The sequence below is a fragment of the Camelina sativa genome, chromosome 8, assembly GCF_000633955.1.
Source record: "Camelina sativa cultivar DH55 chromosome 8, Cs, whole genome shotgun sequence".
NCBI lineage: Eukaryota > Viridiplantae > Streptophyta > Magnoliopsida > Brassicales > Brassicaceae > Camelina > Camelina sativa.
Genome location: NC_025692.1, coordinates 17,950,768 through 17,967,453, shown reverse-complemented (window position 1 = coordinate 17,967,453; position 16,686 = coordinate 17,950,768). Strand labels below are relative to the sequence as shown.

The 16,686-nt window shown below is 35.3% G+C and overlaps 2 protein-coding genes, 1 long non-coding RNA gene and 1 other non-coding gene across 6 annotated transcripts; 3 read left to right on the top strand and 1 right to left on the bottom strand.

The window, feature by feature from the left end:
- Nucleotides 1,698-1,781, top strand: TRNAL-UAA. Its single transcript has one exon. It is a non-coding gene; the product is annotated as a tRNA-Leu (tRNA).
- LOC104707418 lies at nt 2,448-5,088 on the top strand. The gene is made up of 5 exons (XR_754646.2): nt 2,448-3,050; nt 4,170-4,222; nt 4,495-4,566; nt 4,679-4,710; nt 4,797-5,088. It is a non-coding gene; the product is annotated as an uncharacterized LOC104707418 (long non-coding RNA).
- Nucleotides 6,945-8,183, bottom strand: LOC104707416 (SEC12-like protein 2). Of its 3 annotated transcripts, none has more exons than XR_754645.1 (4): nt 8,027-8,183; nt 7,869-7,945; nt 7,513-7,772; nt 6,945-7,250 (listed from the first exon to the last, which is right to left on the bottom strand). XR_754645.1 is itself a non-coding variant. In XM_010423764.1 (4 exons), exons 1-4 carry the CDS (start codon nt 8,062-8,064, stop codon nt 7,229-7,231), a joined length of 258 nt encoding a protein of 85 aa, XP_010422066.1. In that variant the 5' UTR covers nt 8,065-8,183; the 3' UTR covers nt 6,945-7,228. The 3 variants fall into 3 exon arrangements, 2 of the variants coding, with proteins under 2 accessions (XP_010422066.1, XP_010422065.1); XM_010423764.1 differs by having other exon boundaries at nt 7,652-7,772; XM_010423763.1 differs by having other exon boundaries at nt 6,945-7,203; nt 7,652-7,772.
- On the top strand, nt 12,957-13,874 carry LOC104709652. The gene is made up of 2 exons (XM_010426226.1): nt 12,957-13,679; nt 13,779-13,874. The coding sequence occupies exons 1-2, from the start codon at nt 12,957-12,959 to the stop codon at nt 13,872-13,874; spliced, it is 819 nt and encodes a 272-aa protein (XP_010424528.1).

Below are 16,686 nucleotides of genomic sequence, written 5' to 3'. Positions count from 1 at the left end.
GGCCTAAACCAATACTGAAAGCAGATCAAATCCCAGCTATGAGAATCTCGTGATCAACGTGAAGAGCTTGTCTCAATAACTTCAAACCCCCCTTCTGACAATTTTTTTTTTTTTTTTTTTTTTTGCTCAACATCAACTTTCCAATAACCAAATGATACAACCAAATCAAAGGCACATTACATTCGTCTCAATAGAATTGGACCACAAAACAAATGCAATGCTTGATCAAGTACAACCCTGAACACTAGGCGGATCCAACGCTACCTAATCGAGAACCATTGCATTTTTTAACCACATCGAGATAGATAACACACCACGACTCAGAGTGAAATCATTTCTTAAACCACCTAAGTTGACCCAATGACACGAAAACAAATACTAACACATAGAAGGCCTAAACCAATACTGAAAGCAGATCAAATCCCAGCTATGAGAATCTCGTGATCAACGTGAAGAGCTTGTCTCAATAACTTCAACACCTAGAAGGCGCATTATCAGAAAAGTTTGGTTTCTCCAGCTTTCACTGTTCCGGTCCTAAACCTATAACGGAAAATACATCCGACTGACCCGACTAAGAGTCATGAAGCTTTGATAACCGGCGAAATAGATGGTTCTCCGAACTAACTATACAAACCAGAATGCTAATCATCTAAAGATTAGAAATTGGAGCACAATTTAGCATTACCATCACCTCACAGTGCAAGTTCAAAGAGGCATCATCACTCCCGTCAAGTTACGAGACATACATCACCTTGGTTGGACTGAAAAAACAAAAACAACACCACTCCTTGTTGCCGGACACTGTCGTGGCTGGAATGGAGCACATACTAACCCAGACCCGACCACTGAAGCTCGTCGAAGAAGAGCTTCAGCCCTCACTGCTTTCTGATGCCCACAAACCGCCGGTGACAAAACGGCAAACGAAGTCACCAGCCCAAAACCACCAGATCTGGCCCAGAATCGACGCCATCCTCCAACATCTGCACCAGGGCCTTCACCAGCAACCTCCACCCGACGGATCTTCGCTTCACGCGCCGAGGAATCACTGGAACCACCCAAACGACGGCGAGAATATAACAAGGAGCGGGAAAACGGAAATAGAACTACAAAGAGGAAGAAGAAAAACTAAGAAGGGCGAATCCATCTCCAGCGCCGAAAGGGCAACCGGAGAGGCAGATCGAAGCAGATCGAACTGGCGGCGGCTTTCTCTCTCGCGGCAACTCTCTCTCGCTCTTAGCGTATTCTTAAGTTGTTATTTCTGACAATAAATTAGTTTTCTTCTGAAGCAAATGTATTTTTCTTTTTTTTTTTTTTTTTTTNGCCGTGTTGTGTGTGGCATGAGAATTTGAGGACCAAATTTGTAGTCGTGATCTTGCTATGTGCATATTAATTTATTTATGGATTTTAATCTCCTGTATCCTTTGACCAAAAATACATTTCTCAAATACATTTGTTATAAAACTGACTATTTTTTTCCTTTTCTTTAAATTAAATATTTAGTGAAAGACCTCTTAACTCTTTATAATTTCTTTTATTTATCGATTTTTTATTACAACTAATAACTGTGTCTTACGAATTTTAGTTTTGATATAATATTTATATTCCGACATAATGAAGGAAGAATAAGTTTTCTCAATTGTCTTTGGGTGGTGCTTGTGCTTGCTTTTATTACATATTTATCAGTAGTACTCAGCAAAGTCAGGATGGCCGAGTGGTCTAAGGCGCCAGACTTAAGTTCTGGTCCTCTTACGAGGGCGTGGTTTCAAACCCCACTTCTGACAGTTATTTTTTTTGCCTAATTTTGTATTTTATAACTATGCTAAATGATTTGAAGACGTAATTAACCTTTTTTTTCCTTCTTAATTTCTTAATTTCACGATTTGTATATGTTTGTCAATTAACATCAGTTCAATATAAAAGAACTGATAAATATGGACCAGAATGGTGAATAAGTAACAATACAGTTGGGTTCCACTTCACTTCTTGTTTTCCAAAATAAATCATCGTAACAAAAAGCACCATCTCATCACAACCTTGTCATAACATTTAACGTTTCAGCACAACATGGTCTCTATGTTTTCTCTTAAGCAAAAATATGGCAAATCGTCTTATCATGTCAAACATCCAATTCCAAACGTGTTCAATTCTTCGGGTAACTATATTAATTTTGCGTGAATGAGAACCATGTATGAATTCTATAATCCATGGTTTGCAACAATCAAAATCATTTGTAAACACAAAAAAATTATGATTTGTAATAAAAAAAAAGTTTATATAGTGAAAACATATGATAAGTTATAGAAAAATGTAGCATCTACACTACTAATTGGAAAGCACACTTAGACATATAAAAAAAAAAAAAAAAAAAAAAAAAAAAAAAACTGAAGACATCCGACACATTTTCTTTGGATATCTCTATCCCCAATTGTCGTTGTCGCATTGAAAAGCNCTCTCTGGCACAACCCCCGAGAACTCTTCTCCCGGCGGTGTCGAATTAGATCGGCGCCGCTGGGCCACTGATTTGCCATCGTCGTTCTCTTCTCTGCTCCCAAACCCTGCTCTGGTCTGCTCTCGAATCCACCAGAGGTTCATCGGTCTGTCAAGCTACTCCGGCCATGCGTCAGCTTCAATCCCTCTTCTCCTCCTCAGCTCATCCGGTGGTTCGTCTTGAAGAGGTGATTCTCTCGAGACCCCAACTGTCCAATAACAAATCTGAGATCTTTGGGCACCATGTGTGTCCTGCTTTCCGCCTATCTTACCGGCTCTCTTTGAAGTCATCCGTATCACCTCCGCTCTCCTTGGGTTCATACCCCATCACCAAGTGGCTTACATGGTTGATGTTGGAATGGAGCTCTGTTTTGACGCCAGAACTGAGTGAGATTTTGACGGACAAAGCTTTAACTCTGGCATCCCCTTCCCCTCCCTCTGCATCCCTGGTCGTCTTAGATTGTTGTTCAGCTCTTAACCTCCCTGATCTGCCGCTTCACCCGAGGAAATCTATTTTCCACAAACCAGACCAGACCAAATCCCTCTCTGTCTTCTCGATTCAGGTTTGAACCCAATTCCCATCATAGAACCCTGGTAGATAGAGATTCTCGGCTTGATTTCGATACATATCTGTGCTGGAAGTCTTTTAGAACCCCTATTAGTGGATTGAGTACAACCCTACAAGTTTCCCCTGCCTCTAGTTTGATTGGCTGTAGAAACTGATATATTCCAATAATTGAGGTTTGCGTATAGGGATAATATAAAACTGAATACATAATTTTATGAAAACAGAATTAATTCTACAAAACACAAAAATAGGAACTAATCTCCACCAACAATTATAATGTTATGAATCTTTAAATTCAAAAACAAAAATAATGAATTACACATTCCGCATAATTAGTACTTACCATAACAATAACAACAATAATGATATGTAATTCCCTAAATCTTTTATATGGCGATTTTAAAAATCTAATCATATATAAATTCGTTTAGATACTAATCATAAACTCAAAATTCCAAATTAAAAAGAATATTACCTAATATGCAAATCAAGATTGTATATTTATCTATATATACTTCGATTAACTTTACGATATTTCTATTTTTACTAAATCTATTAATTCCTAACACATTAAAATCTAAAATTTGAAATTTAAAGTTTAGAAACTCTTCAAAGTAGTTATTCACATAATATTCAAATCATCGTAAATTTAGGAACTTACAAAAATTTGTTGTTACGAATTTTATTCAGAAAATATAGGGTTTCATTTGAATATATAAAAAAATTAGGATAATAAATTCTAAAGAAAATTCTGAAACCGACGAACCTATCCTATAAATAATGGTCATCGTGTGAATTAGTGATCTATATAATGTATCACTATCAATTCACCAAAAACTATCAGATCACTTCTCAAGAACCAAAAAATACTCTCAATAGAGATTTAATATAAAATATGAAGCACCAGCAACTAGCAGTAAAATCGTCAAACATTTCAATACATCTTCACGTGTTAGCGTGAAGATACTCCATATGCAGAAACAATACACTACACACTTAGGAGAACCCTTTCTAAATTGTTCTTATGATGAAGTTGTAAGTTTCTATATTAGATAGATTTTATAATCAATTGTATCTTACTAACGTTATATAATTTTATGTTGTTTGTTTACAGAGAATAAAAATGAATCTTGAAGTGAATAAGACAATTGATTACAGCTTCTGAAGGTTAATTACACTTATGCAATATCTTACGAACCAACAACATAATTAGTTTTTAATTATTTTTCTTCATTACTACTGTGGTTTTAATAATTAGCTTTTGTTCTTTGTGTTAGTTTATAACTCATCCATCATTATCATTTGCGATTAGAACTGATTGCTAAATTATTTGGTAAAACACTCCTTATTATAACATAATCATGTCATATGATATGTATTTAGATCTGTTTCTCTTTTTTTTTACGTGTAATATGTATGATCTACCTTTCTGTATTTAGCAATCACAACTATGGTAACAATCTTTTGAGATCTTTAAGAAGAATGGAGTGATGGACTCGCAACAGAGAAGAGTAAGTTAATTACTCAATTCTTTCTTTTTACCATGCATCAATTTTTATGTAAACCATTATCTTTCTTTTTTAATTCAAGAATTTGTGTCTTATTTGGTGTTGAACAACAAAGGTGTTAACATCAACATAAGGATGGTTCATAAGGTAAACGTGAGTTTTGTTATTTTAATATGAGGTTTCATAAACTGCATACTTTTAGTGACATTCTTTTGGGTTTGAAATTGTTGCAGATTAAGATAATGGTTGGAAACCATACAAGTGACACCAAAGACCAACGACGAGACCGCTTCGGAAGCACACAAATTTACTGCCACCGAGGTCTAAGATGCAGCTGGTTCCTAGAGGCTGATGCCAATCAAAAAGAAAGAACGATTTCTCCTTTACTATCTTTGTTTGTTTTTTTTTCGTTTGTGACATATCAAACATAATACTATAAAAATATGAAAGTAAATGTTTGTTTAGCCAAACTTAGAATTCTTCACTTCTACTCCAATTAGTACGCGTGGGTTTGAATCGCTTACATATTTCCTTCTTCTTATTTTTTTTGGAAGAAACATATTTCCTTATCTATGGGAATAAAATATATAAACCATTTTGTCTCAAAATAGACATATATCCCATTTTGGTTACTATTTTTTTAAAAATGTTCTTATTTATAACAAAAACAAATCCAACTATTCTTTTTGTCTAACACGAACTAAAAACAAATAGAAAACTAAACTATTATAAGTTTGAATTATAAAAGTTAATGATATTATAGGCAATTCTCATAAGTTCAAATCACAATATCTCTCTTACTAGGCCTGAGTATGTGAATAATCTGTTCGGGCTGGGATATTAACCGTTCGTATTTGGATAAACCGGTTTAGGAAAATAGAATCCGTTGGGTAATTTTAGAGTTTCGGTTTGAGTTTAGTTTGGATACTCTCGGGTTTGTGTTGGTTTGGATTACAAATTTTAGAACCCGATTACTACTCGAACTACCGGGTACCAAAAAAATTCTTAAAATTAGTTAAATTTAAATAATTTTAACTAAATTTTGACGTATGTAACAAATATTTTGTGGATATTTTAATTATTTTAGGTATTTAGGTATTAAAATAATTGATATATTCAAAATTATAATTACAATTTTGGATAATTGAATTATACCAGTGCTAAATATTATTAATATTGTAGATAATTCTATATTTTTGGGTTTTATGGATACCTGTTTGGATAGCGGATATTACCCAAACCCGAATCCAAACCCATGGGTTTAGCAATATAGAACCCAATAGAATTATTTAGGTATACCCGAACCCAACCCTGAACCAGTCATTTGGGATCGGGTTTCGAATTAGGTATTCGAGTAAGATTTTTTTTCTCAGCCGTTTCTTTTAAATATTTCTTTATATGTTGGACTAAAATATATAATCTCAAATGGGTATTAAAACCACAATTATGAGATGTAAAAAAATTTCGTATATGGGACTAAATGAGTTTTTGTCCCGAAATAGTAATAGCACCTTTTTGTTACTATATTTGTTTTTTTTTCATGTAGTGTTCTTTACTTAACTGGTACGAATTCTGAATATGAATTTAACTAGATATTCACCGCGGTACATCGCATGACTAAATTTGTTTTAAAAAATGCAAAATGTATTTTGGTTAGTACATTACCTATATATGTAACTTATTTTTGTATTTTCTAAATGTATGGTATTTTGCATCTATATATTATGTAGTATCCAATTCTATGTTTTAGGTGTATATCGTGGATTTTTTATAAGATAGGAGAGATATCACACAGTTCATTAAATATTTAAATCGTCGAGAAATGTTTTTTTTTTCCATTGTAGAGATAGTAGTATTTTAATTATATTGTAGTTTTTCAATAATATCAGTACAATATAATTTGGCTTTCTATTTTTGTTAGTTTCATATATAAATAATCTAACACTTTAGCATATATAGTTTATGTGTGCAATGAAAATAAAAGTAAGTTGTTTTTTTTTATATGAGTTATACTAATTGTTTACTTTTATAAACTTTTAATTAATGGATTAAAAGTATGTGTATATAATATGTTATCTAGAGCATCTCTCACTTTTGGTTAGTATAAAACTTATTCATGATTTTGTAAAAAGTGTTAATGTATAGAGTTCATTTATGGAGTTATTAATTTATCGATTCTTAAGCATAACCATTAAAAAAATTTGGGACCAAGAAAATATATTGATTTATGGAGTTTTAATTTTTATTAATTTATTACTATTTTTAAGTTTAAGCTATATACTTAGTTTAAAATGTGGAGTAAATTCATAAATAAAGCATAAAATATTCATCCTTCATAAAATTGCTGGGAAAATTTGTTAATTGTTATGACACAATTTATTATAAATTTCCAAATTATATATTACCAAATGAAGATTATAATGGAGAAACCAAAGTGGTGGTTACTTAAAAAAGGAAAAATGACAATGCTTAGACTCACCAAAAAAAAGTACGTAAGATAAAAGTATATTTACCCAAAAAAAAACTAAAACCACACATTATCTCTTCCTTCCTTCTTCTCTATTTCTTCTTAATCTCATCCATTCGACATGTCTCTTACTGATTCTTCTATACCTTCGTCTTCTTCTTATCCTTATCCGCCTGTGACCCGCGAAGAAACCGGGATTCACGCCCATGAGACCAGATAACTAAACCAAAAGTTATTGCCATTCTAAAAACTCTTGCTGTGATATTGGTTTAAAAATATTGAGGTACATGTAAGTAACAACGAAAAGGAATAAGGTGACAATATTTTAGTCACTAAGGCAAGCAGTCTCATACGATTGAAATGGCTAGACTCTAATGAAATATAGATAAACAATTCCCGTAGTGTTTCTTTATGCCTAATCAATATCAGAGCTGGTGAAGCAGAGGATTTAGACGAATACACACTTGAGGTATGTTTGATACCTCTCTGACTTGTTAAGGTATGTCAAGTAACATAACATCATCTCCTTCAAGGGTTCCTCAGCATAAAGAAAAATCATGACTAAAAAATAATATCACTTTTATCTGTTGGTCCCAAAAGTGAGAAGAAAGATAAACTTACATCGCAAGCAGCTTCACGTCAGCTGAGACATTAAAGGTTAATATAGATTTGTTTTTTATAGGCTTTGACTCTTTTTGTTTCCATGATTTTGTATCACATGTTATGATACTTCCATCACGTTCTACAAAAAGAAAAAAAAAATCCTCGGTTGTTAGTCGTGGCAGTGAAAAAAAATAAAAGAATTTAAAACTTGCAGTGCCAGAAGATATAATTTTACCAGTGTTTGCAGCAATGCAAAGAGCTTCATTGCCTACATTGTCTTCTAGAAAATCTACAGGAGGCAAACATCTGGTCCTGCATTTCAGATTTCAAACTCATCGGATCCAATACAACAATGTTGGAAGTTTGTATATAAACTAAGAAAACCCAACTGACCTTCTCTTTAGATAGATTGGCAGCAGTGGTAGAAGCATTCAGCCCCGTAGCTGATAAAGTGTACAATCACTGTTTTGAAGAAGATCCCTCTATCATCATGTTTAATGAGTAGTGGAAATGTCACTGATGGGGTTAAGCTAACTGCTTGTTCTATGAGTGATGCTTCTAATTTGTTTTTGATATCAAAAGAAAATAAATTTTGACGTATGTAACAAATATTTTGTGGATATTTTAATTATTTTAGGTATTTAGAGTATTAAAATAATTGATATATTCAAAATTATAATTACAATTTTGGATAATTAAATTATACCAGTGCTAAATATTATTAATATTGTAGATAATTCTATATTTTTGGGTTTTATGGATACCTGTTTGGATAGCGGATATTACCCAAACCCGAATCCAAACCCATGGGTTTAGCAATATAGAACCCAATAGAATTATTTAGGTATACCCGAACCCAACCATGAACCAGTTATTTGGGATCGGGTTTCGAATTAGGTATTCGAGTAAGATTTTTTTTCCCAGCCGTATCTTTTACATATTTCTTTATATGTTGGACTAATATATATAATCTCAAAAGGGTATTAAAACCACAATTATGAGATGTAAAAACATTTCATATATGGGACGAAATGAGTTTTTGTCCCGAAATAGTAAAACTTGGATCTATCTCGAATTAATTAGAAACCAAAACATATTACTATTGATGAATTTGAAACTCTGTGTGTGGTGTAGCTTGCTTGTACGCTACACTAGCTAAACCACCTCTATCACATAATATTAATCTTTCTGATCTCAAATTAAGTTTTGAATTAAGAAAAACAAAAATCAAAACAGATTAGTAGTAGTTCTTGTTGTCACCATAATTTATTTAAGATTCTTTAAGGACGTGTAACATTTTGTTTTAAGTGGGAGACAATAGTACTCCTGAGTAGATTGCCACCAATTATGCTCCACGCATTCTCTTTTAATCGACTGCTCCGGTTACAATTATTGGAGGGTAATAATGTTAAAACACTTTTTTATTTATTAAATAACTATTTACAATTACAATTATTAATCTAGATTGCAAAACCAATCAAAGGTCCTAGAGTGCGTGCAAGGGACCCCGAGTCCACGACCAATCTCTTTATTTTTGCTGTCTGTTTGTCTATTTTCTATTGGCCATTTCTCTTTTTAATCATTTTTTTTCAAAAGAACTTCATACAAAAAATGAATATTTCCATGAAATCCTTACTCCTATGTGCACTACTACTAAGTTACTTGGCTTTTAGAGAGAACATGTAAAACGCATAAAGTGATTTTACTATTAGTTCTGCTGCAAATAATAAGAAATCCTTTTACCAAATAATAAGAAATGAGTCATTTCACTTGTTCTATTGTCAAGAAATAATAATATAGTACTGTATAATAAGAAAAATAAATATTTAAGAAACAAAAAAGTGGGACACGTCAATAAACCAATCAATGAATATTATGCACCTGTCCGCTTTAACTTTTAAGATAGTCTTTTAGGACATTATAATGAACATTTTGGGTGTTTTTAGAGTAAAAATATTATGAAAATAATGTAAAATCATTACTTTAGATCTTTTGTTAAGAAGTTTGTTATTGGGAAAACATGTTTAAGATCATAAGATTTAATAATATAATAATTTTAAACATATTACATTTATAAAAAATTTATAAATAATATTTAAATTGCAAACTTATAAAACTTTTACTAAAATTCAAAATACAATACCAAATTTTTATGAAACAAAAAAAAGATAAAAAAAAACAAACAAACATATTACTTAATTAAAGCACACAAACATTTTATTTAATGAATACATAGTTTAATGTCCAAATTTATTCCATATATTCTCAATCAAATCTTTTTTTAATTTGTGAAAAATTATTTGCAAAAAATTGTATCCATTCACAGCTTGCCACATCAGCTTAGAACTAAGCCAATATCAGTTCTACATCAAGAACTAAAAAAGTGTTCTAAACCCACTATTCATTATTTTTCTAATTTTTTTGGGCTTAGAACACCCTTGATGTTCTCCCTATAATGATGGCCTTAGAAAGCTTATACGAAATGGAACCCTACTACTGGTTGCAGCCTGGTTTGAATCTTTACAATGAGTAGGGATGTTATACCGTGTGATTATTTTGTCTAATCCGATCCCGAAATCATGCAATCGTGGACATCATTCCAAAGTTAGATCTCTTTTTTCTAATAGAATTTACTTATAATCAGGTGGAAATGAACTTTCAAAAATGTAGAAGAACGACAGATTTGATCTAGTCAAGTTTTTTGACCAAAATTTGTATTACCTTTTAAAAAGGGATTTTTGCCATTTATGCCATATTTTTGGTAATTGTTTTTCAATGTGCCATATTGTCGAAACATTTTCTAATCTGCCATATTCAGTAAACATGGCAGTATAAGTTTTACTAGATTACCTTCCTGATTACTTTAGTTCGACGGCGGCACGAAGAGAGGGGACGGGCGCGTGTTGAGAAGCTGAGCGAGTTGAAAAGGGCGCGTGGTGAGAAGCTGAGCGAGTTTACGCGGCACTCGAGACATTGTTAAGAATACGTGGACAATTTCCCGAGAATCAATGTCTAGCTAATGTGGACAAATTTAATTATAGATGAAGTGTAAATTTGGTGGACTTTAAGTAATCTTATTTGAATTTGTCAACCAAACATAAGTTCGTGGACAAGATACAATGTGGACAAAAGTAAGCGAATGGTATGAATTACTAATAGACCCTCCAAATTGGCGGGATGAAATGTGGGTGTTGAGCGGCCTCATTAGCGATTGACAAGACGTGTAGTTAATGCCAATGGGTTGGATAATAGGGTGTTTGTTGAATAATTTGCAGAGGATCCAGTTCTCTAAAGAGTTGGAGGTGATTTTTTAGGAGACGACCGTCCTGAGTATTTGTATGGTTGTGGTGGACAAAAATTCGACGGAAAGCTTTACGTGTTGTCCTCCGAGGCAGGCATATAAGGTATAGTCGTCCGCCATAAATGATGGTGGTTGGGGAGATGTATAACTTTCTCTCAATTAATATCGTGGGACTTATATAAAAGTGTATTTTTTGAAAAAATTTTCCTGGTTTTTGGTAGTGCTTAGGGTTTAAGACATGGAAGAAACCGTCTGTGCCCTTCGTGGCGAATGGTAATGTTGTGAAACTGGAGAATGGAAAATTTTCCCTGCCCATGGGGAAATGGGAAGATGTGTGTCATATGGAATTGCCACATCTTTTCGGGAGTTTGAAACATGCATAAAAACCGTTTTTCGTTTAAAGAAGGAGTGTAGCGTTGTTTTGACTTGTTGTGATTCTTCAGGTGAAACGGGGCCATTAAGTAATGGGAAAATGCCCTTGTTTTAGTAAGCAACGATGTGGAGTTGGCGCTATTGAAAAGGAGAAATAGTCAATTTGTTGGGATGAGGTTGTACGTTACAGTTAAGGAAGTTGGGGAGGCTGATGTGTGCGGGGTGGAAGAAGAAGGTCTTCCGGATGATGTCCTGATAACGTATGTGGAGGGATTAGAAGCACAGGAAAAAGGTGAAAGAGTTGACGGTGTAGCTATTGGACAAGAATGGCTAAAGTCGCACGATAAAGAACAAGAAAGACCGTCAACTATGATGGACGACTATATGTCTACAAGGTTGTCGTCCACCGCGACAATATTGGAGAATGATGGTGGACAATGCGAAGGTCGTCCAAACAGGCCGATGAGTAATATGATGGTATGTTCTTTAAGGTCCAACATGAGTAACGCTGTGATAGATTTATGCGTTGAGAGGACAGGTGAAATTCATGCGTCACAGACCGACTTGTCGACGGAAGACAGCATGGTAGAAGTGGAAGTTAGGTCATCGAATACATTTACTAATGATGAAGATTTGAGGGATGCAGAAGGTTCTGTTTGCATTTCTGATGATGAGCCAGATTACAATTTCGACGAGTGGAGTGAGAGAATTAACAATGATTATCCACTTAACTGGGATCCTTACTTAAGAACGGGTACAATGGAGGGTGTTGTGCCTGTTGAAGGAGAGACGACTATAGGAAACAGTGGTTTGAGGATGGGTGATGAATTAGATGTGTTTAGGCAGGGTTTAGGCAATGATCCTCTTTTGGAAGAACACCCAAGAACAGGTAGCCAGGTCAGCATTGGGGATGAGGAGTTTGAGAGAGCTAGATCTTCAATACTTGACGTTCATGACCCCTTGCTGTTGGCAGATTCTCCACCATTTCATGATAATGTCAAAGGTGTTCCACGCCAGGAGAGAAACATGGACCTTAAAAGAGCAGAAGATTCAATTTATATAGGTCAAATTTTTGAAAGCAAGGGAGCCCTTCGAGAAGCACTATGTGTATATGCCATGAAAAGGCTATTAAATTTAGAATTTGGAAGTCCGACAAAGGCCGGGTCATTGCAACATGCGTGGACAAGAACTGTGGTTGGCGAGTATTTGCAACCAACCACCCAAATTCACTCAATGTGGAAATCAAGACTGTATGCTTGAAACATAGATGTGATGGTTCGTCGAGGTCTAAGTATAGGGATAAAGCGACAATAAGGATTTTGTCCAAATTAAATATTTATTTTTTGCGTTAGGTGCGTCCATCAGCGGGTTTAAGTATGTGAGAAAAGTTATTGTCATTGACGGCACAACTATGAAAGGTAAATACAAAGGATGTTTGGTTGCTGTAAGTGGCCAAGATGGGAATATGCAGATCTTCCCCCCTCGCTTTTGGAGTAGTCGAAGTGGAGAATGATAGTGGTTGGGTATGGTTTTTTTTAAACATTTACAACAGTTTGTTCCTGACGAAGAAGATTTGGTATTTGTATCAGACAGACATGCATCCATTTTACTCTGCACTCGGCAAGGTTTATCCACTCTGCACTTGCTAGCATGGTTTCAAAAGCTGCAAGGGCATACACAATAGGTGATTTTGAGTACTGGTGGAAAGAAATTGAGAATCGGAAGCCAGCTTGTGCGGTCTATCTTAGAGAAATTGGTTTGTCTCATTGGACTCTTTTTCACTTCTCTAGAAATCGGTACAATGTAATGAGTAGCAACATCTTTGAGTCCCTGAACGAAGCAATGGTTACGGCGGTGGATTACCCTACTGTTTCGATGGTAGAATTCATTAGGGCTATGTTGATGAGGTGGTTTTGGTGTAGGAGGACAAAAGCACGTAAAACGAAGACAAGATGTACACCAGAAATAGAGGACATGTTGATAGACCATTTAGAAGAGTCGGTGGATTGTGCTGTATCATCCGCCAGTGATTGGATATATCAAGATAACGACGGAATCGGTTGTGTGTTTACAGTGGATTTGGAGAATAAAACATGTACCTGCAGGATGTTTGACGTGCTCAAGATTCCTTGTTGTCACGCTTTGGAAGCCTCACAAGTTCGGGGAGTTGATAAGTACACGTTCGTTGATGAAAGCTATTTTGTAGGTCCGTGGACCAACAAGTACAAGGGTATAATTATGCCAGTCCCTAATGAGAAAGACACGGATGTCACAGAAACATGTACGGAGGTGGATGTGAATCCACCAAACACAAAAAGAGGTGGTGGAAGACCATGTAAAAAAAAGATACCATCTCAGGGGGAAGGGCATCACGTAAGTAGTGTAAATTCTCTCTATACTTCAGACGCTTATTGTATACTAAACGCTTATTGTATACTAAAAATCTAACATGTTATAATCAGTGTTTAACAGGGCAAGCAAAAAAGAGGAAAGCAGAAGAAAATCCGCAAATGTGGTAGATGTTTCAAAGTTGGCCACAACAGGAAGACATGCTCCACTCTTATATGAAAGGGTAGGTAGGGGTGGCTGCCATTTTAAAGAACAATATGTATTTCGGGGGTTTTTAAATTTTATATGGACCACCTTAACAGTAGTAGCATGTTTGGCTTGCGTAGAAGCAAAAAAAACTAAGTCTTTATGTTCACGGTTTTGTTGTGATGGTTGTAATTGTGGGACGTTTACACGATTGTAATAGTTTTGGTCGATGGACTTCGTCATGATGTTTATAATATTATTGGTCGATGGACAACGTCATGATGTTTATAATAGTATTGTCTTGGTGGACAACGTCATGATGTTTATAATATTATTGATCGATGAACAACATATGTTAGAACCATTAATTTTATTTAATGTCCACATAAAATAGTCTTGGTCGTTGGACAACGTACTTGCATGATGTTTATAATAGTCTTGGTTGATGGACAACATATGTTAGACATTAATTTTGTCTAATGTCCACATAAAAAACATTCTGGAGGACAATATTTATTGGGCGAAGAACAATCATGAAGGACAACATTGGGAGGTCATTTATTGGCCGAAGAACAAACTACCATACCATGGTGGACAAGTTAAAATCCTATCATACATGGAAAATATTCTAGATAGACAAAATATCCTTTTAACAAGGACAACATTCTACGTAGACGTTAACACACGTAGGTAGACAAAACATGTTTAAATAAGTGGGCAAGAAGACTACACTTGTCCAAAACTTACAGTGGACTACTTTGAGACATAATACACGAACGCCACAAGAAGAAAGAGAAGAAACACAATGGGAACGGCGACTAGAAGAGATTTGGGACCCAAGGCTAACCCAGAATAGTTCAAGCGCCGGGTTTCATTATACCCCTTCACCTCATCTAGGAGTTTCGTGTAGCCGTCAATGGTTGGGCGGAGAAGGTGTTTCAATTCCCTAATTTCTTCTCCCATGAATTTAACTTGGGCCCACATCATGGAAGGTTCGATGGTGTCGCCATCAGGCCCTAAAGTGAGGTACGCAATGCGGTCTTCTTGCTCGAGGATCTTCATATGGAGGTCGTGAATTTCATCTACCACAGCATTTTCCCAGGACTTGACGAGATGAAAATCACCGTCCTTTTGCGTCACCAGAAAAAAAAATTATCCCAGAAGATATTAATGTTAGATCTATGATTACACACTATGACAATCAGCCGGAGGAATATTTTTATGTAATGATAGAGAGGCTTAAAAAATAATTTTCACACTTGTAGAACAAGCGGCCGCCGCCGTGGTTCGTGTCTGGTTCCAGCATGATAGCACCCCCACATGTACATTTTTAGGGATCCCAAACTTTCCGTTTCGACGGTCGCGGGATTTGATTGAGGAGGCGGAGGAGGCAGATGAGGACGAGGGTTGGCTGTAGCTATACTGCCCCATCTCTTTATTTTTCTCTGTAATTTCCTTTGGTATTTGTGGTTTCGGGCACCACTGTGTGATTAGGTTTAAAAGAGACTTAATGGCGAGTTATCTCATTATTAAAAAAAATAAAAATCCAAAACTGTGCCGTCTGACAACACGCTAAGGGATATTTGACTTTTGATGTAAGTAAACAGTGGTAACAAGTGGGTTTGAGGAGCCCACTGCTTGTGATAGATAATATCGAAATTAGGTAGACAAGTTATTAAAACAGAAAACACATAAAACGAAGGACAATATTAAGCAACTTATAGAACTGATGGGTAAATCGAAATTAGGTAGACTAGTTATTAAAACGGACAACACATAAAAGAAGGACAACATTAATGTAGACAATATCGAAATTAGGTAGAAAAGTTATTAAAACGGAAAACACATAAAACGAAGGACAACATTAAGCAACTTATAGAACTGATGGGTAAATCGAAATTAGGTAGACAAGTTATTAAAACAGACAACACATAAAAAAAGGACAACATTAAGGAACTTTTACAACTGATGGACAACAACCATTGTTTAAGGTATTAGGAACAATTGTTTAAACCTTTGGCATCGCCACCAAGTGTAGCATGTCGGGCACCTGTTGCATGGACAACACTTCGCGCAAACGTCAGGGTTGGTAGGAATTCTCCTTTGTAACTTTAACAATCCTTTAACTCGCCCATGTGCGGATTGTCCACCAACTGCAATCATATCATAGAAAACCATTTGTGCGACGACATCTATTGCGTCCTCATCAAGGAACGAACTCCTGAACTTTGTCATTAGGGCAACTCCCTCTAGTGTTTCCCCAACACATAACATCAAAAGGGTTACAGTGAAAGTCATGGATGAGGATGGATGCTTATTACTGAAGAGCAAGCTCCACTTGTATGAAAGAAAGGGTATGGCTTCACGGTAGTCGCCATATCTGACAATGAATCTTATAGCCACTAAATACATTGTCGTAGGGTTTTTAGCCATAATGGTACGTTCGAAGAAAGGACGAAACAGAGATCCATTATTGACAACAATTGGATTGTCGTCAATAAGGAGTATTGAGGCTTCTCTCAAAACGCCCTCATCAAACGCAAGTCGCATACCATCCGGACCAGAAGCAATAAGAGGACCTAGGTGCTGGAATCCTACCTTTGCGAGGAGGCTAACAATGTATATAGCTAGATGGTGTGGGATGGTAAGGAGGTTCGTCATGGTTGAAGTGTAAGCTCTGAATAATAGTGTAAATACTAAATATAAGAAGAGACATTAGTAGGTATAAAAGCACCCTTATAAATGACAAGTTGGTTGGGAGGTAGTGTGATATTACGTGTGGTTTTAAGTTTCAATAAATTTCTAACCTAACACAGTACTACGTTAATTAACACAGGTCGTTATC